This window comes from Astatotilapia calliptera, chromosome 13 (assembly GCF_900246225.1).
Source record: "Astatotilapia calliptera chromosome 13, fAstCal1.2, whole genome shotgun sequence".
Classification (NCBI taxonomy): Eukaryota; Metazoa; Chordata; class Actinopteri; order Cichliformes; family Cichlidae; genus Astatotilapia; species Astatotilapia calliptera.
In genome coordinates, this window is record NC_039314.1 from 10,636,028 (window position 1) to 10,661,766 (window position 25,739).

Below are 25,739 nucleotides of genomic sequence, written 5' to 3' on the forward strand. Positions count from 1 at the left end.
CATCGCCAAGCCATAATTTCTAACATTAAGGAGATAATTAGCATGTAATTAATATTTGATTAATTGAGAAAGTATGGCTTTTTCCACCGGTTTTTTTCTTCTTCTGACAGTTACATTTTTGTGCCTCTGACTCTCCACTGAAGCTGTTAGGAATAGTTTAGTTTAAGGAGGTATAGCTTAATTTTGGTTCTGCTTTTGCGCCCGCTGTGCTGAAAGTGAGTTTCTAGAGAGTAGCCACAGTGCGCATGGCAAAAGATAGCGTCTGCACCGGAGTGAAAATGTAAATCCTGAGATCTGAAGACTACCCCATCTAAGGACGCATACGGGGATGCTGCTTATCTTCAGCCAAACGCACACCCCCTGGATTCGATGAGAGATTTCACAACACCCGCTGCTGATGGGATGCACTGTGCTACCACCAGTGCCCACGTTTAGACGACAGCTCCGCACTCCTGCAGAACAAGCCTGTGTGGAAACAGAAGACTTTACTTGTAAGGAGGGACGTGGTGATTTTTTTAGACGCACTCATTTGTAACTTAGAGAATCTCGAGCGTCATTGTGATCTTTTGTGTGGGGGATCGTTTTGGTGCAACGGAGGAGGGGTACCCGGTGGATACTACTGCTTGCTTTTGCTCAAAAGAAGCGCGCCCGGTTGGATTTAAGCTGCAGTCCACTTTACGCCAACTGCATTGCCACAAGGAGAGGGGGGGGAATGTATCATGAAACTAGGCGCCTGTGGCTTTTCGCATTAACTCTTTGATGGATGTGCGGACTTAAATCCACAAGTGGGGTCGTTCTTTGTGCTTTTAAGCTATACATAATATCACTTCACAACTACAATGAGACAACGTGTCGGGAGAGGAATTGTTGCCCGGAGAAGTGGAGCCACAGAGCAGGACAGTGACTTCCAGAGGATACCTACAGACGAGTGAATGCCGTCTCTGATGTGGAGCTTGTCGCTGTCCGACGCGCGAGTGGTGCTGAAATTTGGATGATGCCTGGCCAGCGACTGCAAGACTGCCGCTCCCTGCACCTCAACGAGGACAACGGCCGCTTCGTTTTGCTCGCCATCCTCATTTTAGTGTACCTGCTGTGCGGCGCTGCGGTCTTCTCGGCTATAGAGAGGCCCTCCGAGCTGCGGGCTCACGGGCGCTGGAACGGGACGCTCCTCAACTTCAGTGAGACCTTCAACATAAGCCTGCAGGAGCTGAACTCCTTCCTGCGGGAGTACGAGGCTGCCATCGCCGCCGGAATCCGGGCTGACGCTCTGAGGCCAAGATGGGATTTTACAGGGGCTTTTTATTTTGTTGGAACTGTGGTGTCGACTATAGGTGGGTGATCTCTGCAGCATTCACTAAATCCCTGACCTCTTGGTCCATTCGGTTGCATCATGTTGTTCTCTCGACAGCATACATGTTGGAAAATATGCATTAGGGCTATTCTACATAAAACCACACACATGCCAAGCCCACATAAAGCTTTGTGTTAATAAAAGAAGAAGAAATTCCAGGGATGCTTGTCAGCCCATGTCGTGAAGACAGGAAACACTTGAATGGGTCTTTGTTACTGGATTGGATTAGAGGTGTTTTATTTTAAATTGTATTCATGATAAATACTGATATCCTTACTTTTTGTGTGGATGTCACATAAACTGGAGCTGCTTCCATGAGGGGGGCTTTCTTTCCACTGGCTTACATGCAGAATAAATGATCCAAATTATTGTGTTTTTCTTTCCAATCATGTGTTACATTTTGGCTGTGAGGGACTTTGGCACCGGGGACGGCATCTGACTTGTCTGCCATTTGGAACAGGGATGAGTTCCCTGGCTATAGGACAGCACCCACGGGTGCAACTCTTTTTTTTTTTTTTGGCCACGTTTCTGTTCAAACCAAAAGGAATGTCAATGAGAAGCCCCTTCTGCTCTCACCCCGCCCCCTCCCCATTTAACATTTACTTGTGCAATAGGTCAGAAAAGAGCAAGTGTCCCTCCCAGGGCACCCCGAGGGCCAATACTGTGGTGCACTGCATGCCTGATGGGCTCCAACACCCCCCTCCAATCATGCACACCCGCCCCTCACACCACCACCAGCATCACACCACACCCCGGACAGATAAAGCCGAGCCACAGCTTACAGTGAGTAAATGAGTGAGTGAATGCGAACAAGCAAATGAACACACTCCAGCAGCTGTCTCTGACCTTGGCCTAAACACACAAACACAATCTGTGTATACAGTGTGACACCTTCGGCAACTATTTTTAATTGAATACTGTGGCATAGGGAGTGATAAAAGAAAGCTGATCCACGTGAGCAGGGAACCTGTCACAACTTTATTTACTGTAGACCTGTCAGGAGAGCTTTATTAGTCCTTCTACCTCCTGCTCGCAGACACACAAAGGCACAGACACAGAGCACTCGGGGAGCCCGTGCACTCAGCTCACCGTGTCATGGGAGGGAACCACAGCAGCTGTGTTTGTGTACATGTCTGTGGCAGGTTGAAATCCTTTGTACTCCGGTTGTCAAACTGCATCGCTTTCTTTACCCAACAGGCTGATGATAAAAACTGACTCAGCAGCTTGCGGGGGGAAAGGGAAGGAGAAAAGAATGATGTTATGATGCTTTCTACAATATTTCCTCCTTTTCATGTGTTTGCATGGATTTCTGTCTAGCATTTCATCCTCCTTTGATCTCAACCCGCTCCCCACCACCCCAACCCTCTGGCTTGTGTGCTACTTTTTTCTGCATGCTTGTGAGATGGTGATATAAAAGGGATTGTGGGGCCTCCCCACACAACTCTTTATCAGAGCGGCATCCCCCTGTGCACTCTAGACTTTCCTCCCAAACACTTCCCGCCTCTGACTCTGCTGTGGCCGAGGCTTCAAATCAGCAGTGACTCTTTGCTCCCCTTGATGTGCCTCCATAGCATCACTTTGAAGAATGAAATAAAGCCGTGGCCACATGATGCATACTTTACCCCGGGATTTGGCTGGGTTCACTGGCCATCGGTGCTGCACACATTGTGTTGTTTTAGAATTTCCAAAAATCTGCAGTAAGTATCAAATCCACTGCAGCTTTTTCCAAAGCGTATGTTGAACAAATGCAACAAAACTAGCACTTTGGCCCAGATTGAAATCTCTGGTGTTCCCTCAGATTGGTTAAACTCTGACTTTTTTTTTATTTTCTGTAGCTGCACATTTCTGGTTTTGAGTGAAATTGTTCAAAAAAGAAGAAACAAAAGTTTGTCCAGCATTTATGCATGAGAGTAGCTGTGAGGAGCACATCTGCCTTCTGCCTGTATGAGGATATAGGCGGGGAGAGCAGAATAAACGGGGCAGGCATCAGATAAGACACCGATTAAATCTGAGATAGCATGAGCTGAGGTGGAGGTGGCTGCAAAGTGACTTGCACTGAACAGGCCAGTTAAATGGGCTTAAATAGTATGACCCATATGAGATTTGACAGTTGGATGCATAGAAAGGTATCGGCTGAGCTGTCACTTAACGTAGGTTGGAACTGAAAACAGCTACCGGGATAACAGCTGAGCATGGCTGCTCGATATGCTTGATTTGGTGAGCAACGTTAGCACTACCTGTCATATACACAGCAGTATAATGACCACTTCACACAGTGCTGCCATTCAGTGTCACTTCTGATTAGTCCCAGTAATCACTCAAGGGGAGGCTACAATAAGAAAAAAAACAAGCTTGAGGCACAAAAAGCATTTCCCTGTTGAGAAGCCCTGTCAGAGAAACATCTGTAAAATTTCTGACAGGTGAGCTCCAACTACAAACATTAACTTTTCTATCATGAATTCTTGAACAGCTGTTTATCTATGTTTCCTGTGAGCGGAGTTTCTGTGTGATGAGTGGGAATGGATGGGACATGTACAGCCAGGGCCAAGTGCATTAATGTGGAAGCAAAGTTATAAGCTCCTGCATATTTAACTCAAAGCCACCTACACACTCAAAAAAATCCCACACAAGTATCTAATGTGTGTCTAGCATGAAAATATAGACTGTTAGACTCTTTTCAGCCTTCTTGTATTGGTTGTATTGTATTGCCCCATATTTCTGGTTACTGTGTTTGAACTCACATTAAGGAGGGCACAAGAGTTGCATCAATAAAATGGATATTTATAGCCTTCAGGGCTGATTGATAGATGCTAGCTGCCAATTAGGACAGCTCTCTGTAGTCTTTTGAGAGCCTGTATGTCTCATTTTGAGTACCTATAATGGCATTTAGGAGAAACCCTTAGTCACTTTTACAGTGCTGGCAATGAAAATACTTGCCTGAGAATTAAGCAGCGAGGGAAGAGAATCAATTAGATTGAGAACTTTTAGCTTGTTGGGAGTTATTAAGCAGGTTAAGGCTGTTAGTTGTTCAGCAGTTTGTAACATTCAGTTGCAAATTTGGATTGTGTTCTGCACTGTTTATTCCTGAGGATAAACTCTGTCCTGCCCCTGGCAGCCACTGCAGCATCCTGCTCTATCACAACTATATCCACAAAGGCAGACAATGCAAATAGTAGTTTAACACACAGCACACAAAAGAGCCACATGCAGTTTCTTTTGCTTTAAATAAATCCTCACTGAACCTGCAGAAAACTTTCAAAATTAAGAGGAATGTCAGAAATGGACAAGACATAATCCTGCTTGATCCTGGCTGTACAGAGTAGCTACTGAGATGAAATGTGATCATTACGAACAAACTGTCCACATTAGCCAGACGGCTTTGAGCTTACAGTAGTGTTATGATGATATTATAACATAATAAGTGCCATAAAAACCCCGTTTTGTATTTATGTGTCAGATCACATTGAGAACACCTCTCAAAAGTGTAACTTAAAGTTGCATTAAACAACATTTCGACACTAGCAATCCCTTTTATGTGTTATACGTTACACAGAGAGGGATACTGCATAAATCTCTGGTTTCCAGTCAACTCTTCATGTGTTTTAGCTGCGTTTAGCTCTTAGATCTTTTAGTCTTTTAGTCTCACTGAGAGGCTCATTTAATTGTTTCCTGTGAGCTGTTAATTAGCAAAGAACCCCCTTGTGGAGTACACTAAATGTCCAGCTCTAAACAGTGGACAGACAAAGATAGAGATTAGTTGGTGAACATATTAAAGCACACAACAGCTTAAGGACCAGGTGGTGCCCTGAGTGGTTGAAAGAGCTAAAAAGGAAAGTCACTACTGGACTGGTCTGATTGAGATATTAAAACATAAGAGTAAACGATGCTTGTTGGATTACTAGTATGATGTTTACAGCATGTACTCTCTTATTGACCACCATTTTTTATAGAGTGCTTTATTCTAGGGGATTCTAACACTTTATCTTACATGCTTGGTCAATTTAGATTTGCCAGTTAAACTAGCTTGCATGTCTTGCACAGTATCCAGAGGAAATCCACGCAGGCACAGAAAGGCCCAAACCAGGTGACAGTGCTCAAAACCTGGCTGAAGGTGTCTTTGTTTGCCCAAATGAGTTTAAAATATACCCTGCTATGCTAATACAGCACATCTGCCAGGACAGTCGTCTAATATTTCATGAAACGAGATACATGGACAAAATATGTCAGTCCCTCAACTGAACTGGGGGCTGCAAAGTTGGTTCAGCAGAGTTTCTGAATTTGTGTTTATAGTCAGATTATGACTCTATTTCATGAATCCCATAACAGGAAAATTATTTTTTGAAGCAGTGTGTGAATATGCATTACTCTGCCAACTTTTCTAAAAGTCAACACCAAAAGTATCTGCGAAATCACGATGTATTCAGTCCAGCAGAGCGATAACCGATTCCTGTTAATGAGCAGCAGATCTGACTTAATGCCTCCGCTGCAGAAGGACAGGTTTGTTTTTTAACAGTCATTATTTCAAACATGATCACTTTGTAATCTCATAAACCAGCAATCAAAAAGCAATCAAAGCCATTCTGGCATTATATTGCATTTGTATTATAACTAGGTGACGATTAGAAAAAAAATTGTTAACTCAAGAAAGCTACAAGCGTGTTATGTAATGATAAATGTAAGAAAAGATTTAGAAACATTATAATCTTCAGCGTTTCTGGAGTGTTAGTAGACAATTAGGCCTAATGGCTTAGAGGGTATTATTCTCCTCATCTTCTGGTGCCAATTTAAAAAGTGCTAATTTGGCAGTCTCATTGAGTCTCACTGAGTCACACTTGTGAGGTTTGTGTGACCATGCCTCTCTGACCAAGGCCCGATGTATGTGCAAACCAAATTTGTTCTGTACTGTGCTGTCTTTTAATTCGTGTGCCTCTGAGGTTATAAGACAATGTCACCTCAGTCTGGTGAAGCGTGCGTTGGCATTTAAGCAGTGTGAAATGTCACATGATGGAGTGCGTGGATTCCTGAAGGCAGGCTGTGTTTTTGCTTTGATGTCGTGTTCTCATTTAGATTAACCACTTCGTGCTGCCTCGCTGGGACAAAACCATCTGTGTTGTTGTTACTGTTGGTGCATGTTATGAATGCGCCTTTGGGAGGTAGGTGGGAAAGGTTTGCAATCTGCGAAGGCAAAATCACTGCACAGCAATTTTTCAAGTTGTTCTTGTTGTCCGTCTCTCGCTTCAGCACTGTTGCTAGTGTCTCAAACAATGCCGATTCCCATCTAACGTCAGTCTCAGATCTCACTGCGCTGGACATAGTCCTTCTTTTAACACCGTTGTCTCATTTCTTTCTACTTACAACCCCAATTCTGAAAAACTTAGGTTGCTGTATATTAGTCAATGTCAATTTTTTTAAAAGGAGATGTACTTTACAAGAGAGTTTGAAAACAACAAAAACGAACCATATATCGATTTTAGTCCAATTTAAGTACAACAGCAAAATATAAAAACACAATAAAATTGACCCCCCAAAAAAGGCTAAAAAAAGACACCACAACATAAAAAAACCGGATGAGAATCAAACTGAGATCTAATTAAAAAAAAAAAAGTAAATAAAAACAAAATGCAATGATTTATTCACAAGATCATAGAAAACATTAAAAAAAACTCACTGGATTAACTGTTAACATGTCAGCAACATGATCAGATGCAAAAAGGGCGTCTACGAGAGGCAGAGTTTCTCAGAAGTAAATACAGGCAGAGATAGCAAGAAGAAGCCATATGGCAACAGGAAAAGTCAAAGCTCTTTGTAGGGAGGCAAAGTGGAAAACCGTCAGACGAATTCTTTTTGGAAAACACAGTTCACCTGGCACAGCTCAAATCCACATGCCTTGCATATCTCAGGAAGTAAATGCAAAGCTGCATACTGAAGCAGCTACAAATGCTACAGCATTTGTAGGAGAAGAGTTGAACTGACCTTTTTGCAGTCCAGAATTTTCATTAACTGAAAGCATTCGAAGCGCGTTGAAATGAATTAAATATGACAAAGAGGGACTGTTGAGCAGCTAGAAGCCTATATAAGACAAGAACGGGACAATTCCTGAGACAATATTCCTCTCTAAGAAGTCCAACAACTGATCTCATCATTTTCCAAATGTTTACAGTCTGATGTTGAAAGAAGAGGGGCTGCTACACAGTAGGAAACATGGTCCTGTCCCAACTTTTTTGATATGTCTTGCTGTCATTAAATTAAACATAACCTTACAATTTCTTAAAATGGTATACTTTCTCAGTTTGAACATCTGAAAGGTTTTCTGTGTTCTGTTATGACTAGAATATGGGTTTGAGAAATGCAAATCATCATCTATTTCTTTGCATTTCTATACATTTTACATAGCATACCATTTTTTGTGGAATTGGGTTTGTATTAATTAAGTCACTTTTAAATTATATTGTAAGTTTTTGGGAGTATGACTGCCACTGTGTTACACAATAGACTGCTGAACTGCACACTCGATAAAAATTTCAAAGATCAGTTCATTTGAAGCTGTATGTTATGACTTTTTTTGTTTCTGGTTTTCCCCTTTCCTTTCTTCAGATCTCAGTGGCTGCTCAGTGATGCTGAGGAAATGTCACTGTTAAAAGTGGAAAAAGGGGAGTCCCCAGTCACATGAAAGGCACTGGGGGTCTTTTTAGATTAGTCCAAACACTCGGGGCAGAAAAATGTCTCACTAGGGATTAAGTAAACCTGTTGTGTACCACTTCTGCATAAGACTTGCATGGGATTTCGTCTAAAATATGGGAATGCAATATGTCTCATTTTTGCCCTAAAGCTTCCTTATGCAATATTTTTTGTAAAGCACTGGGAGGCGGGAGGGTGGACTTATGGTGAAAAGCAGGAAATTATTACATGAGTTTGGAAGATTAGTTTGGTCACTAAATTGAAGCTAAATGTCGTTTCTGGCTTCAAGCAGAGACGGGGTCCAGACGACTGTAACCTCTAACTCCACAGCTCCAAATTATTTTCATTTTCAAACTTACAGTTTTCAGTCCCAATCATGTATGGGACTTGACTGACAGGAGTCACTTTGACTCCTTATAGGTGCTGCTAATAACATTATCAATAGCTCTGTTCTGTTTAATCTTTGCAGGGTGACAGTGAAGCAGCATGCACAATATCATAATAAGAAGCTAAATAAAAGTTAGTTGTACTACCCTATCATTACTATCAGCAAGTGATTGCCAAAGTGATTATTTTTTCACATACAACTCCCCAAGCCCAGGATCTTTGATATTATAATGTTTGTTCTCTGGCTTACAAGATAATAACTTGCCAACTCATACCGAGTTGCAAAGTAAAACAAAGAGTCATCCTGCTGACACGGACATGTTGTATTACTGTTCTCACTATAAAAGCTTGTAGACATGCTAATATGCTAGCTTTGCCATCAGCTACTTCACATTTAAAGTAGTACCTTAACCATTATTTAGGTTTTGCATGCACATGATCACAAACCTTGTGACATTAATTTTTTCCATCATTTTGGACATGTGACAATGATGGTGACATGTAGGCTCAAGGGCATAAGATACCATTCCCACAGGCCATCTAGCTGGTACTGGTCAGGAGGGAAAAATGACTAATCACGACTAGTTAGTTCTAAAGTCCCACTAACACAGACCTACAGACCAGTTAGCGACTCCCTTGCAACCACCTGTTGCGAAAAAAAATATTTCCTAACTGGTTGGCTAAAACCTCTTTATGATTGCTTCAGTTTCTAGCATATCATTGCAGTAGTATTTTGAATGGAAGTGATGAAAGTGTCTTTAAACATCGTACAGCTACTCTCCATAGTGAAATTGTGAAAAGTGCAACACAAACTAAAAACGGAAACTATTTGCCTTCAAAGTAAAAGTTGGGAAACATGTTGGCTTCTGCACTGAGGTATAGCTTTTCCTCTGAAGGCAAACTTTGTTCACTTCTAGGTTTGATCTGTAGCTGACCAGTTTGTCAGCAGGAAGAATCCCCAGTGGCTGCTTTGATTTTCATTCTGTAAATGAAGTAGGCCTGTGGATATGGCCTCCTGTTACACAGAAGTACATAACTGGACCTGGCTTAGATGAACCAAGATGGCAGATGGTGTGATGCATCCATAGTTTTAAGGCTGCAGATCTGAAACTTAGAAGCATCTTGGGGCTTAAAATAAATATATAACTGAGTCATCTACATAGCAGTGATAAGAAATGTCCTTAAAAGTGCTTAAAGTGCTGAAGTCAGAGCGGATGTAACAGAAACAATAAGGGCCCTAAAACAGAACCTTGTGTCACACTCTAGACAAGAGAAATGGAAGAGAGCCTGAACTGAACACTATGTAACAAGTTATCACAGAAGACTCTGAGAAGAGCTGTTTCAGGGGAATAAGTACAAAACACAGACTAAAATTGATCAAGAAAGCTGCTTAGCTACAACCCTGCCTAAACCCTCCAGAGCCAGGGCAATTATAAAGGACCACCTCCATCCTAACCACCACCTCTTCAACATCCTGCCCTCTGGAAAAAGGCTCAGATCCATCAGGTGCAAAACCAACAGACTAAAGAACAGCTTCTTCCCGTGGGCTGTCAGAACTATTAATGCAAACTAAAAGTGTGTAAAGACTTCCCCAACACATCCACCCTGACACTTCTGTTGATCATCTATGTGCAATATCTCAGTCTTTCCATGTTACGTGCAATATTTTTGGCTCATGTGCAATTATTTTGGTCCCAGTCTGTTTCAATGTTTCCTACACATACGCCATGTATATAGTTCCACTCACATATGTATACATATACACTGTTTTTTATTTTATTCTATTTATTTATTTATTTATTTATTTATTTATTTATTTATTTTCCGCCTTCGTTGTATATTGGTTTCTCTTCTTCTTACTTTAGCACCTTTGTGGTTCAGCTACCCAATTTCGCTGTGCAAGAAACTGCACAATGACAATAAAAAGCTCTAAGTCTCTAAGTCTAAGTCTAAAGACTTAACAATAAATTGTAATTTTGAGATTGGCCTGCAACTGCTAAGATGAGAGGGGTTGAACTTTTGCTTTAAAGTTATTTTTTAAAATATGTTGGTGAAAGTTACATTAGCAGTAAAGTTTAAACCAAAATTAAAAGACTAGAATTAAAATGTGTCCAGATAAGAAATAGCTGCTTTCATTCATTTATTTTATCCCTCCATCTCTTCCACTCTCTCAGATCCTGTTGTTCAAAAGTGTTTCCCACTGTGAAGCAGAAATACATGTGCATGTGTGTTTCTGTGGTACAGGGCAAACCTACTGGGAAGCCTAAGCTTCAATAAATCTCCATCATAGTTAATTGCTGCTGTACAGAAAGGCTGTACACACCTCTGTGCTCTGTCGCAGCAGGTCATAAATCTGGTCTGACTTGGCATGTACTCGCCTACGTACAGTAACTCACAGACGTAAACCATCACGGCCAAGTGATACCAAGATCATTTTAGAAGACACAGCAAATTTGCTGGGCTTCATCTTCCTCAAGCTGATTAGCATTTCACTGATTCTGCTCTTTGCAGCAACATGGCACTGGGAAGATAAAACTCTCTGTGTGCTTTGCACTCTGAAGTCTTGTGACCTTCTCTGTGTCAGGGTTAATTTTTACAGTCATTCATTTAATTTTTTTTACCTGCTGATAACATTTTGATCATTGCCAATTTATCAGGCAACCCACTGGGACTGACGCATAGTAGTCATTGCTGACTTGCAGCTATGAGAGTTCAAAGTTTCCCCATAAGCAGAAAAAGTCTGCATCCTTTTTTTGGTAGGTTAGCAACCTCTGATGCAGTAAAAGTGAGACAACCACTTTCAGAGCAGGAATGAAGCTTTTTTAAAAAATCAGTTTTTGCACTAGTTGAACATTTATCTGCATCTTGGGTCATGTTTATAAATAGTTATCAATGTTAATGAGCTAACAGTAAGTTGGTGAGCATTGTGATTTGGCAGCCATCCATCTGTCTGTTCATGTAAAGGAGGGGCTGCTTGTGTAAGAGCAGAGAGAAAAGGGAGAACAGCACTTAGCCATGCTCCAATATTACATCCTTTAGTGGATAAATTAAAAAAAAATACATTGAAATATCATTTAATGTGAATGTGTTTGATTAAATGTCAGATTTGGGATTAACCAAAATTCTCTAGAATCTGATCACTTTCACTTTAAGGAGCTAAACAGAGCTAACGCAACAAAAGCATATATTTTGGGCTTGACCTTTATTCATGCGATTAATCATCATTATTAGATTAAAAGATGAAGAAACGGACCAAATATCCTGAGTTAGGCCAAACACTGTCCTTAAATGTTCTTTAATGTGAGAATAATCATTCGGTCTAGCTGAATGAGCGTCTACACCAACCACCAGCTCGTCTGACTGTAGCTTAATATCACAGCCCTGCACAGAGCTTTTGCCAGCCATCATATGGACTGAAATCACTCAACAGACCTTCTCTCTAATATAAAATCTTTCATTGTTGCCACCTAAATATTGATTTATCATGCATTTTTATTTTTATATTGAAAGAATTATTACCCTTGTAGTAAAAACAGGATGAGATACAGCTGAGGATATTCTGTCCGCATTCACAAATTCTTCTGTTACCTCCAAGCTGGCAGCCTGTGGCACAGTCAGCCACTCTCAGATTCACAGTGGGCACATTTGTTTAGTATAAAGTAAAACATTACTTAACTGTGAGCAACAGAGCTTTCTTTCATCCATTCTCCCAGCTTCTTGTTTCCCTGTGTATGATCAAACATCATTATTGTAGCTGCTCAGCCTTAATTTATAGCCTGAGCTTTCACGTTAGCAGGAAAGGAAAAGTCATTAAAGCAAATTTATGCTGACCCCAAGCAGTTGCTGCATTTATTTATTTTTCTTTTTTAATGCAGCAGAGCTGAGAAAGACATACACAATGTGACATGCAGACATGAGATTTTGCAGGTCTTAAAATTAGATAAATATAACCTCAGATGACAACATATAACATGTTATATCATGCTGTTATTTATTTATTTTTAATTAAGGCAAAATGCAAAAGCGGTGCGTGAAAAATTAAGTACACCTTTACTGATCCCTGCTTACTGGAGTTTAGAGGGTAAGTAGCAGCCAGGTGCTGATTAACTAATGCATTTAATTAACTGATCATGAGCAAGTGTGAGCACCATGTATGTTAACACAATGCCAAAGAAGGAAAGACATTAGCAGTTATCCTAGAGACGAAGCTGTTGCTGCCCACCAGTCTGGAAAGGTTTATATGACAATTTCAGAAAAGTTCAAGTCCATCGTTCAACAAAACAAAAAGATAATTTACGAGTGCAAAACACTCCAGACTGCTGCCAATCTTCCCAGGAGTGGACATCCCAGCAAATTGACCCCAAGGTTAGATCGTGCAATGCTCAGAAAATCTGGTTAAATCTCCTCAGGCCTTAGTTAACATATTCAATTTCATGACAGTACAATTACAGAAAGACTGAACAATTATGGTTTTCTTTGGGGTGGCGATAAGAAATTCTCTTCTCTCGTAAAAGGACGCAGCAGCACAACTTAGGCTTACAAAGGTGCATCTGAATCACAAGACTTCTGTCATTTGGACAGATGAGACTAAAGTAAACATAGTACAGCACTAACAAAAACACCTCATATCAACTGTCAAGACCGATGGTGGATGTGATGAGTAAGGTTTGTTTGCAGTCAATCATAAACTTGTCTGTATACCAAAGTATTCAAATGAAATGGCATCTACAGTGGGGCAAAAAAGTATTTAGTCAGCCACCGATTGTGCAAGTTCCCCCACCTAAAATGATGACAGAGGTCAGTAATTTGCACCAGAGGTACACTTCAACTGTGAGAGACAGAATGTGAAAAAAAAATCCATGAATCCACATGGTAGGATTTGTAAAGAATTTATTCGTAAATCAGGGTGGAAAATAAGTATTTGGTCAATAACAAAAATACAACTCAATACTTTGTAACATAACCTTTGTTGGCAATAACAGAGGTCAAACGTTTACTATAGGTCTTTACCAGGTTTGCACACACAGTAGCTGGTATTTTGGCCCATTCCTCCATGCAGATCTTCTTGAGAGCAGTGATGTTTTGGGGCTGTCGCCGAGCAACACAGACTTTCAACTCCCGCCACAGATTTTCTATGGGGTTGAGGTCTGGAGACTGGCTAGGCCACTCCAGGACTTTCAAATGCTTCTTACGGAGCCACTCCTTTGTTGCCCGGGCGGTGTGTTTTGGATCATTGTCATGTTGGAAGACCCAGCCTCGTTTCATCTTCAAAGTTCTCACTGATGGAAGGAGGTTTTGGCTCAAAATCTCACGATACATGGCCCCATTCATTCTGTCCTTAACACGGATCAGTCGTCCTGTCCCCTTGGCAGAAAAACAGCCCCATAGCATGATGTTTCCACCCCCATGCTTCACAGTAGGTATGGTGTTCTTGGGATGCAACTCAGTATTCTTCTTCCTCCAAACACGACGAGTTGAGTTTATACCAAAAAGTTCTACTTTGGTTTCATCTGACCACATGACATTCTCCCAATCCTCTGCTGTATCATCCATGTGCTCTCTGGCAAACTTCAGACGGGCCTGGACATGCACTGGCTTCAGCAGCGGAACACGTCTGGCACTGCGGGATTTGATTCCCTGCCGTTGTAGTGTGTTACTGATGGTGACCTTTGTTACTTTGGTCCCAGCTCTCTGCAGGTCATTCACCAGGTCCCCCCGTGTGGTTCTGGGATCTTTGCTCACCGTTCTCATGATCATTTTGACCCCACGGGATGAGATCTTGCGTGGAGCCCCAGATCGAGGGAGATTATCAGTGGTCTTGTATGTCTTCCATTTTCTGATGATTGCTCCCACAGTTGATTTTTTCACACCAAGCTGCTTGCCTATTGTAGATTCACTCTTCCCAGTCTGGTGCAGGTCTACAATACTTTTCCTGGTGTCCTTCGAAAGCTCTTTGGTCTTGGCCATGGCGGAGTTTGGAGTCTGACTGTTTGAGGCTGTGGACAGGTGTCTTTTATACAGATGATGAGTTCAAACAGGTGCCATTCATACAGGTAACGAGTGGGGGACAGAAAAGCTTCTTACAGAAGATGTTACAGGTCTGTGAGAGCCAGAGATTTTCCTTGTTTGAGGTGACCAAATACTTATTTTCCACCCTAATTTACGAATAAATTCTTTACAAATCCTACCATGTGAATTCATGGATTTTTTTTTCACATTCTGTGTCTCACAGTTGAAGTGTACCTCTGGTGCAAATTACTGACCTCTGTCATCATTTTAAGTGGGGGAACTTGCACAATCGGTGGCTGACTAAATACTTTTTTGCCCCACTGTATCTGATAGTTAAAGCTGGGACTGGCTTATGTAACATCACAATTATCCAAAATCCACAACAGAATGTCAGAAAAAGAAAAGAAGCAATGACCCGGTCAGTCCTGACCCCAATCAGGCTGTGCATAAATTAATGCCTTGAAACCTCAATGAACTGAACCAGTGATGAAGAGAAGAGAGCCAGAACTCCTCATCTATGATGTGGGAGGCTGATAAAGTCATGCAGAAAATGATTACTTCCTGTTACTACTGCTAAAAGTGACTCTACAAGTCTTTATTTTAGTATTTAGATAACTTTTACACCTGTTAAGGACAAGATAGTTCTTGTTTTACTAGGTCCTGATATGTAACACTTTATTTTCTTTTTGCCGTCACGGTATGAGGATAACATGTTTATAACCTATTAACTGAACACGCGGGCTTATCATGCTAATCACAGGGTTGTAGTGCTCCACTTGGACAGGTGTGTTTACTTTGCAGACTTAAACGTGAGAGTTTTGTGCAGCCTTTATTCAAATATTTACAGTGCACACAGTACAAGATAATAGGAAGCACGAGAACATGGCCTTTAGATCCATAGCCAGAAGCTATTAAACTGATGAGAGAAGGACTTCTCAGCCGTAAGAAGGAACAAAATCTCTGTTACTGTTTGTAAATAAACACTGCAGCCACATGAATCCTGATTTTGTATTTTCCTTATTCAAGTCCTGACTTAATTTTTTTCATGCCGCAGAGGTGAAAAACAGAGTGAAAACTAAACACAAAAGAGTAAATGTGCTGCGCATCCAAAGAGAATGCAACAACCCCCCCACCTCCTTTTTCTTTTGACAACAAATCAATACAGACTACAGTGGAGTCATCAGTCCTTTCGGCTCTTTTTGCCAGTGAATTAACTGCTGGGACACGATATAAAAAGCCAGACCAAATTCAGTTATGGGGGAGCCAATTTAATTATAAAAGAATCAGAGAAAAATATTCAGGTTGTGCTCAGGTTTCTGTTACGTTGCTATCTCTCACACGGTGTGTAAATTATTTGCACAAAATGTTACTCTGTGATTTATATCTGCATCGACCCGCTTTAATGAATGGTACCCAAAGGTTTCTTGCAGATAACGTCAGTCCGATATTTCTTCTAATAGGGTGGTGTGGCACAAGACGCTCTTTAACAATCCTTTGACTTGAAGAACAGATACCAGTAATGCACTGCCTATAAATTAAACGAGTGTGAAATTCAAATCCAGGCTGTTTTGCTTCAGGCACCCTGGCTTAGGTTTTTTTTTTTTTAATATATAATGCTACAGTCTTTGTTTAATTTGTATGTATGCAGTCAACAGATACAACAACGCAGCCACATCTCAAGCAAAACTTGGCATTGCGTCCACTCTATCATCTGCTTTTTGTAAAGCTGGCAGCACAGTGTGAACATTCCTGTTATTCCAGTCTGCCAGTAATCTTGGCAACTCCTCAGCAGATGGTGTGGCGTTGATGTCTCAGGTCTGGCCATGCTGCTGCTTCCTTGGCCCTCTGTCCTCTCTGCAGACCCCCACTACGCCGCGCCCGTGACTAATGATTTCCTGTTTGTCACAGAAACACAGTCATCAGAGGGCATTGCGTGGCATTTTTCCGCTGCGGCTCTTATCGGGCAAATTTAGGACTGTTCCCACTAGTGGAAAGCAGTTTGAGTAAGAGTTTGTTTTTTAAGTATATTAATTGGGGACACGGGCCAGTAGGATGCCAGGATGAGATTTTTGCTTTGCAAAACAGTCATATATTGAATCTGTATATCTGTATATATATATATATATATATATATATATATATATATATATATATATATATATATATATATATAGTGAAAATACAGCACTTTTAGTTGCCCTTCGTTCTCTTGTGGATTTCCATTAGGATTTTATACCCACTTGAATTGGCTTTATTTTATATTTGCCTTGCATTGTGTCTTTTCGATCAATTTTGGTGAAGCCAATTAATTCTGACCTTACCTGACGTTACCTTGGTCCATGCAGACTGGTTGTAACATAAGACATGCACTCAGCTTCATGATGACTGGCCTTATGAGGCTTTTTCCCCCCCATAAACTAAATCAATATCCCTTTTTCTGGAAACTTTATTTTATAAAAGTTTAAAGTGGCCTTTGATTAAATATGACACAAGCACCAAGGTGCGCTCTACTGCACACACCTGGTATGGATTAGATTACTCCACCATAATTTTCTTTGAATTGACAGTTAGATCATATTTCCAGTTTCTATTTGGGCCTGGAGTGTTTGCACGGTTTTCTATCAGAATTAATGTGTATTAATCCCACGCACAGAGGTGGCAATTTATAGGGAAAACACGAACTGACCAAGCATTACTTTAAATCGATAGTGTTGGTCTGACTGATCGTCCTTATTGCATAATGAAAGATTTTTATCCTGACAGGAGCAGAGACTTACAGGAAGACATTGCCATTTGCAATAAAAGTAATAAATTGGTCCCAACAGACCAAAGCTGAAGCCTGTACTTAGAGTTGCCAACTTTTTAACTATCAAATAAGGGACACTCTGGTGTGCCAGAAGCACAATGCACAACCAGCTGGGCATAGTGTAAATACACACTGTATGCAACGTTGCAGGTAAAGGTCAATATACGCGGGACGAACCAATTTTGCTCATTATACGGGATGTCCCAGGAAAAACAGGACAGTTGGCAAACCGACCTGGACTATGAAGTAGGATTTAGGGCTAAGTGAATCAAACAAGAGAGTTAACTCTAATCTGAGCATATTGCCATGGTCATGTGCTCCAGAGCAGATTATGTTGGAGATAAGAGATCAGCACTCACAAACTCACCTCCTGCTGACCAATCAGTTCACTTGTTTCATCATTCCCAAAAGATTTCCTGAACCTCTGTGAGCTAACGTTAGAGTCTAAAGTTATAGAAACAATCTAAATTATTTGTCTTTATGTGACGAGAACCAACAAGAAATATGGATCCTTAGGAAAACATATTCCCCTCCAATAGCTGCAACCAAGTTTAAAAAACTTTAATTGGCGTAGAAGCCTTAAAATAGCAATATAACCCAAAACAAGGCAAATCTGACCTTTGCTAGTTGTCGATCTTGCAAAAAATCTGTATGTCAGCCTCCTAGTTGGAATTTTGCTCTAATATTTATTCCTTAGTTGTGCTCAGACTATCCAACACCACCTGGGCTGCCGCTGAAAGAAGCGAGTTGAAAATGTCTCACACACCACATGAATGTTTTCATCGCAGGAACATATTCATTTGTAGTTTAGTGTCTAAGTCAGATCAGAATACCCAGTTGTAATCTTAATGATGGGTTTGTAATTAACTGAAACAGTTTCCAGTCATACAGGCCACTCATAGCCTCCTTCTCTGCTGCATTGTCATATAGGCTCCTAGGAAACATGAGGGAGGGAAGAGGGATAATGAAGTACAGGTGAACTCAATCAAGGTGCTAACGAGGGGTGGGAAAAGGAAGGGGGCAACATGTGGAACCTGGCTTGAAAGTTAAACAGGAAGTAAAGTGAAAGATGCTGCAGCCACAGACGGGGAAACCAATAAATCAAACAGACGTGGAAAACATTGAGGAACACGGAGTTCCTGAATGCCTCCACTTGCAGGGCACGAGTGCTCACTCAGAGGTTTCATGAGCTTGTCTCGTAAATTTTATTCTGTTGCCTTTATAGTTGTGGCAACGTAACCCGCCTAGGAGATTTTTAAAGACGCTTGACAGCATTGCACTCTTCTTTTCACTCTGGTTTTGGTCTTCAGTAACTGTTGAACAAATGGACTGGTACTTTTTTCCTGAACCTTTCTGCTCTTACTGCGCACTTAAAGCACTTTTACACTGCAAACCAGATTCACGCATTCTAAAAGCATACTTTTCTGCCACTAAACATTTTACCTGTCATCGACACACTCATACATCACTGAATGGTTCAGTATATAGTCCAAGGACATTCGTGACTTTCAAATCAGAGGAGCCAAGGATAAAAAAAATAACGTGCCACCCTCCACCTCCAGGAGCCACAGGCACCTGCTTTTGATGCAGATGCAAAATTAGTCTAAAGAGAGCAGTTATATAAAATCAAAACTTTCGTAATAGTGCACAGAATGGTGCTGAAACACTTCATATAGCTGAGAGGAACTGCAGAGTTTGAACATAATTATCTGTAGGTTTCCCCAGATAAACAGAGCCTTTGAAATTATAATCATCAAAGCCATTGTCGTAAAAAAGAAAAAGATTACTGCAGCTTGAAACTTTGGTTTGAGTGCCACAGATCTGGATTGGATTGGATCTGAAAGTTGAAAAGTATTGTGAGGCAAACTGACTGACTGACTGGTATATCGGCAATAACCAAAACCAATATTTTCAGCCTCATCTCCACCTGTAAAATTGCCCCTAATCCCTCACTATAACACTTCAGTGAATACATCTGTATGCTTATGAGGAAATTATTTCTGCTGCCTCATTGTTTCTTTACACAAACTGCTATTGAATAGCACATTTCATCTCAATTTGCCAGAGGAAACGTCACTCGACTGACATGAAGAGTGATTGAACGGTGCAGTGTTATTTACTGCAATAGCTGCTATTAACTCTTTTGTGCAGCGATCTCTGCAGATAATGAAACGTCTGTTAAGTGTTTTAGATTTTAGAGTGGCTCTTTAGTGCAAAAGCTGATGATTGATTTCTGCTTAGAGGCGAGCACACTACTAAGCGAATCAAGTTAAGTGCAGAGCATTCGTAATCTCCATTGATATATCTGTAAAAAAAAAAAAAAAACACAGTAATGAGAGCTGTTTGTTTAGGTCCTAACTTTACTGTGGGACTTAATGAACCCTTTGTCGCTGGACTGTAATAAAAGCTGCTCAGTTTAAACTGTATCAGCAGCAAAGTGAATATGATTTACACTCGACTCTCGGTGATAAAAGGTTGGATTCACTACCGTGTAATAGCAATTTCCCTCTATTTCATTTCGCCCACCGTCAGATAATCATTAGATCATCTTTTTTTCTTCTTCTCCTCTTAAAACTGTCACATTGGTAAGTAATGGATACTAATGGCGCCGTTTCCATCATTTTCTTCCTGGTTGAATCTCTGGTGTCTAATTATGTGGGTAAGCATCATCAGTCATTAGAGCATAACATCATCTTCTGTGTTGAGTTGAGCATACTTTATTTAATGTTAATGAATAAATGTTCTCAGAGGGCTCTGTCTGAATTGGATTTGCACACGTATGATTTTCTGCCTTATCAAGTTCGGCCGAATTAAATGAGTCATCTTGGCTGAGACCGGGTGGGTAAAATTGATGTTTTCACAAAAGTCAGCAGTATTTTTAAGCGTTTTTAAAGAATAAATGAAGAAGTCTTTGAGAATAAAAGTAACACAGAGTTTAGCATCTTTTGGTTTTGGCTCTCCTGCACTTTGGTTTCTAATATTGTCCTGTTTTCCCTACTGTGTCCTGACACAGTAGTCTGGAGTAATGGCTCTGAAATGCTACACTGAATCGATGCCTGGTGCCTTTTCCTCTCTTAGGTAATTTACTTGGTAATGAGAGACGGTGCGGAAGACTGTCTCTGTGTGCCCTGAGAAGATGTAATCTGTTTTCCCTATGATTCAGCTCAGTTAGAGAGACTTGGACTGCTAATTAATTAACTATGAAACACTGAAATAGGATTTCACTGAAGGGCTTAATTTGGGTAATCGCTGCCCCTCACCTTTCAGTTGCTTCGGTGTATGTTACTTGAACTTTGTAATGGTCACAAAAGCAGATTATGTCATGTCTGGAATGAAAACCACCGTACGTACGCGTGTGTGTAGGAAGCCATAAGGTGTGCATGTGTGGACGCGTGGGGCTTATTTTCCCTGTTGTCCATAAAGCAATTTGTATCAATCAGTGTTGATCTAAATGACCCATCGTGTCAACAGCAAACCTGCGTGAGAGTGGTTTTCAGTGCTAGAGATAAGGGCAAAAAAGCCATTTTGTCTATCATAAAGGAAGTATTGTCTGGATATTGATGTCATTTATTACTTGACAAGGGTGGCTGGTGGGAAAAAGGGGTAAAGCACAGCCCTAATGCACTGAGAAGATTGAGAACGAGGATAGCCATGATGGAAAAATCAATTAACCTTGGCCTGAAAGTGAACTGCTTGATCTTTCAGCACGATTTTATTTGTTGACAAATATACCATCTGCTGTTCTGTAGATAAGGGGCTCGACACTCTGTGTGCGCTTAGGTGTGTGTGTTCAATTTGGCCTTGGACAGAGCGTCCCAAGCATGCATACAAATAACCACTTAAAAAATATATATATACATATGTGTGTGTGTGTATATATATACATACGTATGGATATATGTGCAGAAAATTTGCACATGAAAAATCAGTCAGTGGGAGAATATGCATGTAGCAGGTCTCCTGCAGAAGCTGCATAGTATTTCTGTACTGGCTGTTTTTTAGAGTATGCTTTGCACATATAAATTCATGTAATGTTTTACACAATTTTTATTTATACCGGGTTTTGGAAATTAATCAAGAAGGAAAATATATGATGCACTGCAGATTTCACGACTTCTCTGCAATGTGGGGTTTCCATAGTGGCTCCAGTAATAGACACGTTGGTCAGATGCTTTTGTTTTGTAAAATAGGATACTGGATGGATAATAAGCACATTTTGTATGGGCGGCAACCTCTGCTATTTATTTTACCTCTCATTTTAATTGACGATAACGACTTAAATTATTGTTTTGCCTTAATTGGTTCCACCCTTTTCTCTTCCAAGTATTTGACCTGATGCGAAACAATGCCATGCCCAGATATCAGACACATGTTTACATCAGAGCCAAACCTGTGGCACTCGAGTTTGAGGAGTGCTCCTTCAACACGCAGCAGAATCCATAAACATCCTCCCTCCTCTGCTCTAATAACCACTTCCTCAGCTTGAACACTCGCTCAAAGTGACTAAGAAATCAGGCGATAGCAGGAAGCCAGACGCAGCTGAAGAGGGGGGGGGCATATTCAGAAGGCTTAACCCAGCTTATTTTTGGCATCCTCTTCTCGATATCCTTCTAAGTTATTTGATTTTTCTTACTCACAGCAATAAAAATATGCTGAATATACAGAATCAAGGTTTTTCACAATCAATTTTCACTATACAAATGGTTCTTTTTAAAAGATTTAACTATTAATAACTAATAATACAAGTAATGGCTTAAATATCTGCAAGGATTTAATATTGAATAAGCTGCTACACCATTATTGGACATATTTCTTCATTTTTTAAATTATGATCAATTTTTTTCTTGTTGGCAAATATTTATATATTTTGGATTTTATCGCTTTCCCCTTATTCTCTCTCACAGTGCAAAACATAATTATCACACAGTTCCTTTGTCTCTGTATATGACTTTTCAGACACTAATCTTCCAGTAAAAGCTTGCATTCTCATATCAGCATCGAGTCAAATTATCATGCAGTACTTTCTGTACATAATTTGTATTTGCACAGCTAATCCTCGGCTTTACGTCATTTTAATTACTAGGCAAAATGTTTTAGAAGAATGATTCAAGCCTCATTTAATCCTCTTTTAGATTTTGAGGTTATTTTTCTTTCACGGATCACTTCCCTGGCCTGAAACTCACTTCCTGTGAGGAAACTGCAAACATCTCGTAGGTGAAAATCCGGTCGTGGCCTCTGCTGCATGGCTGAACGCGTGATATCTTTTCTGTTTCTGCAGGTTTTGGGATGACGACACCTGTGACAATTGCAGGCAAAGTTTTCCTGATCTTTTACGGGCTTCTGGGCTGTGCCGGAACCATCCTTTTCTTTAACCTCTTCCTGGAGCGCATCATCACACTGCTGGCTGTGGTGATGAAGGCTGTGAGGGAGAGACGAATCAGGAACAGCGGCCTACTCCCACCAGGCATCCGCCATGACTTCTCAGCCTACTCCCTGCCAGGATGGAAGCCCTCGGTGTATCACGTGATGCTGATACTTGGCCTGTCAGCCATCACCATCTCCTGCTGTGCATCAGCCATGTACACGCCCGTTGAGGGCTGGGCTTACTTAGACTCTCTCTACTTCTGCTTTGTCACCTTCAGCACCATTGGCTTTGGGGACTTTGTCAGCAGCCAGAGCGCGGCTTACGAATACCAAAGCCTTTACAGGGTGGCCAACTTCTTTTTCATGCTAATGGGTGTGTGCTGCATCTACTCGCTATTCAATGTTATTTCTATTGTCATCAAGCAGGTGCTCAATTGGATGCTGGAGAAAATGAGCTGCCTGTTTTGCCAGCGCTGCAATAACGCTAATGCTTTCCTGGGCAGACGCAATGCCATCCGCCCGGGTTCCAAAGGTCGCCAGCGTCGGTTTGGTCAGCCGCCCGACTCAGACGGACCTTGTGACAGTGACGCAGAGGGTCGCAGATTATCGGGGGAGATGATCTCCATGAAAGACCTGGCAGCCTCTAGCAAAGTGTCGCTGGCCATCATGCAGAAGCAGCTGTCTGAGTCTGCCAACGGATATCCCAGGACAGTATGCGGCAGCTCACGCCATAATGGTTTCTCTGGGGGGGTTGGTGCTCTGGGTATCATGAACAACAGACTGGCAGAGACAAGTAACTCCAGGTAGAGGGTGTGGGGGGCACTTTACACTCGTACTGTAATAAGAACCCAGAGGTTGATCGCCATATAAAAACACAAAAAGTTTTGTCTGAGGTTTTTTTTTTTCTCGAAAGGGATTGCCAGTGTAATATCGACATGCATGATACATATGATTTTTTTTTAAATACTTTTGTTTGGCCTGTGATAATACAGGTATGATAATAATGGTGATGATTTTAATGATGATTTGGTGATGATGGTGGTGGTGATGGTATGAAGAGAGAAGCACAGAGTCATCAATAGAAAACATAAACTGACCTGGAAGCGTGGGAACCAACAATCGCCCATTGACCTCAGTCCCAACCCAGAACAAACTGAGTCTCAGACAAAGTCTCTTATACATCAGTGTTATTCTGCAGAGGACACAGTCTGCTACACTCGCTCTATCCTATCAGACTTATACAACTTTAATGACGTGCTGTAAAGCAGTCAAGGGAAACGTTCAGCACAGTATTTACTGTTTGAGGTTTTGCCAGTTTATTTAAATGTGCGTACTGAATGTTGATGTAAAAGGAGCGTAATCGCCGAATGATATAGCACATACTGATCTATGCATTATATGTTTCTCATGCATTTTTTTGCACCATTCCTACGATTGCGCAGAGCCCCCCCCCCCCCCCCCCCCCCCACTTGTTTTTCTCATCTATCCTCAGGTGATTGGTTTCATTTTTGTTCCTCTTGCATTGCTCAACATGGTGAAAAAGAAAAGAGTTGAAGAATAAAAATCCATTTCTGGAAAAAAAAAAAAAGGAACTGGTCCTCTTATCAGCTAAGAACATGCTTCAGCGGCCAAAGACTTTGACTCAAAGGGTAAAAGAGGGCACCTTCCCAACTTCTTCTCTCTCCTCTTTTTTTTTTTTAAAGCTTACAGCTGTCTGCGAAGGGAAGTAAACGATAAAGCTTTTCTAATTGTTCGTCCACTGCAGCATGCAGACATGTATTTGGAGAGCTGAATAAATAAGAAACAGCTTTAAGGATTTATAAGGTATGTATGTATAAGAAAGTGGAAGGAGTTTGACAAGCAAATAAATTGCATGTGGCTTTATTCCATGGGCACATTATGTTAAATGATGCTGACTGAGCACGGCCGGGTCAGTCGTAGTCGCTAGACTGAAAACTGATTCATCATTGTAAGGATTTGTTTTCACTGATGGATGCTTTTTTTTCTTTTTTGTGCATTTTGAGTGAAAAAAAAAGGAAGAAGAAGAAGAAGAAGAAGAAGAAGAAGGCCTAAAGTCCTGCAAAGCTTGATTTTTTTGTCTTGAGTTCAGCATAAATGTGCAGCCAAGGTTTTATGGATGGAGGGTGTTTGCGGAGGATATGGTTGCCCTGTCAGGCTCACGATCAATGTCCCTGTTGCCGGCAACTATCTATTCCGAAGCGGCGGTGTGTGTGTGAGATTTAAAGCCACGTAATGGCGTTTGATGTTTGTAAACAGCGTGACAGAGGAGGAGAAGTTGATAGTTAAACTGTCCGGGACACGTTGATGAAGAGGAGGGAAGCAGAGAGAAAAGAGGTGGCCAATGCAAATCGATGGTCTCTCTCAACCAATGGCTCAACTCTCCCATCTTCAGCATCTGATTGTCCCCCCCCACACACACCCCACCCCCACCCTTGTCATCTCTGCATTCACTTAACGCACACTGCACCAGAACTCTCCCGCTTCCTTTTTACTTGCAGCTCTCTCTCCTCACGCCCATCACTTTTACACTGTGAATATGAGACATATATATATATATATATATATCATTATGAAGCGCTTTTACAGTAAGGCGTGATTTAGATCTGGATCTTTCCTTCCATTGATTTTTATCATTCCTGTGCATAGATCTGAATAATTTGGTTTTACTCCCCAGTGTCACCAAGAGAAATAGAAAATGACTCAGGTAGTTAAATCTTCAGGCTCGTCTTAGTTTCTCCCGCATGCCATTATGGTGAAGCCATACAAGATAGCTGTATATAAAACTAGAGTACTCTTTAAAGTCTATTTTTCTACATATAGCTTTCGAAATGTCTACTCGTGGATGATTGAAAAAGTCTCACTGTCACATGTCTCTCACACAGTCGGTCAGCAGATTGACAGGTACAGCATCCAGAGTTTAACTACCCCTATGGAAAATGAGCATGTTAGAAAAACAAACAAAACACAGATGCTTTTCCAGATGTTTGGCATTTTGTGAAATGCACATATTTACTTTTGCGTTTTGACAGAGTTTTAGATGAGATGATTGATGCCAAGCTCACACCAAGTGTTACCAGTGTGCTCATTTACCTCTCTGCAAGACAGCAATTGCATGTAATTCCC

The 25,739-nt window shown here is 41.1% G+C and overlaps 1 protein-coding gene across 1 annotated transcript; it reads left to right on the forward strand.

Moving 5' to 3' along the window:
- The first annotated feature begins 274 nt into the window (after nt 1–274).
- kcnk12 (potassium channel, subfamily K, member 12) lies at nt 275–24,043 on the forward strand. Its single transcript, XM_026191024.1, has 2 exons — nt 275–1,331; nt 22,510–24,043. The coding sequence occupies exons 1-2, from the start codon at nt 992–994 to the stop codon at nt 23,400–23,402; spliced, it is 1,233 nt and encodes a 410-aa protein (XP_026046809.1). The 5' UTR covers nt 275–991; the 3' UTR covers nt 23,403–24,043.
- The last annotated feature ends 1,696 nt before the right edge of the window (nt 24,044–25,739 follow it).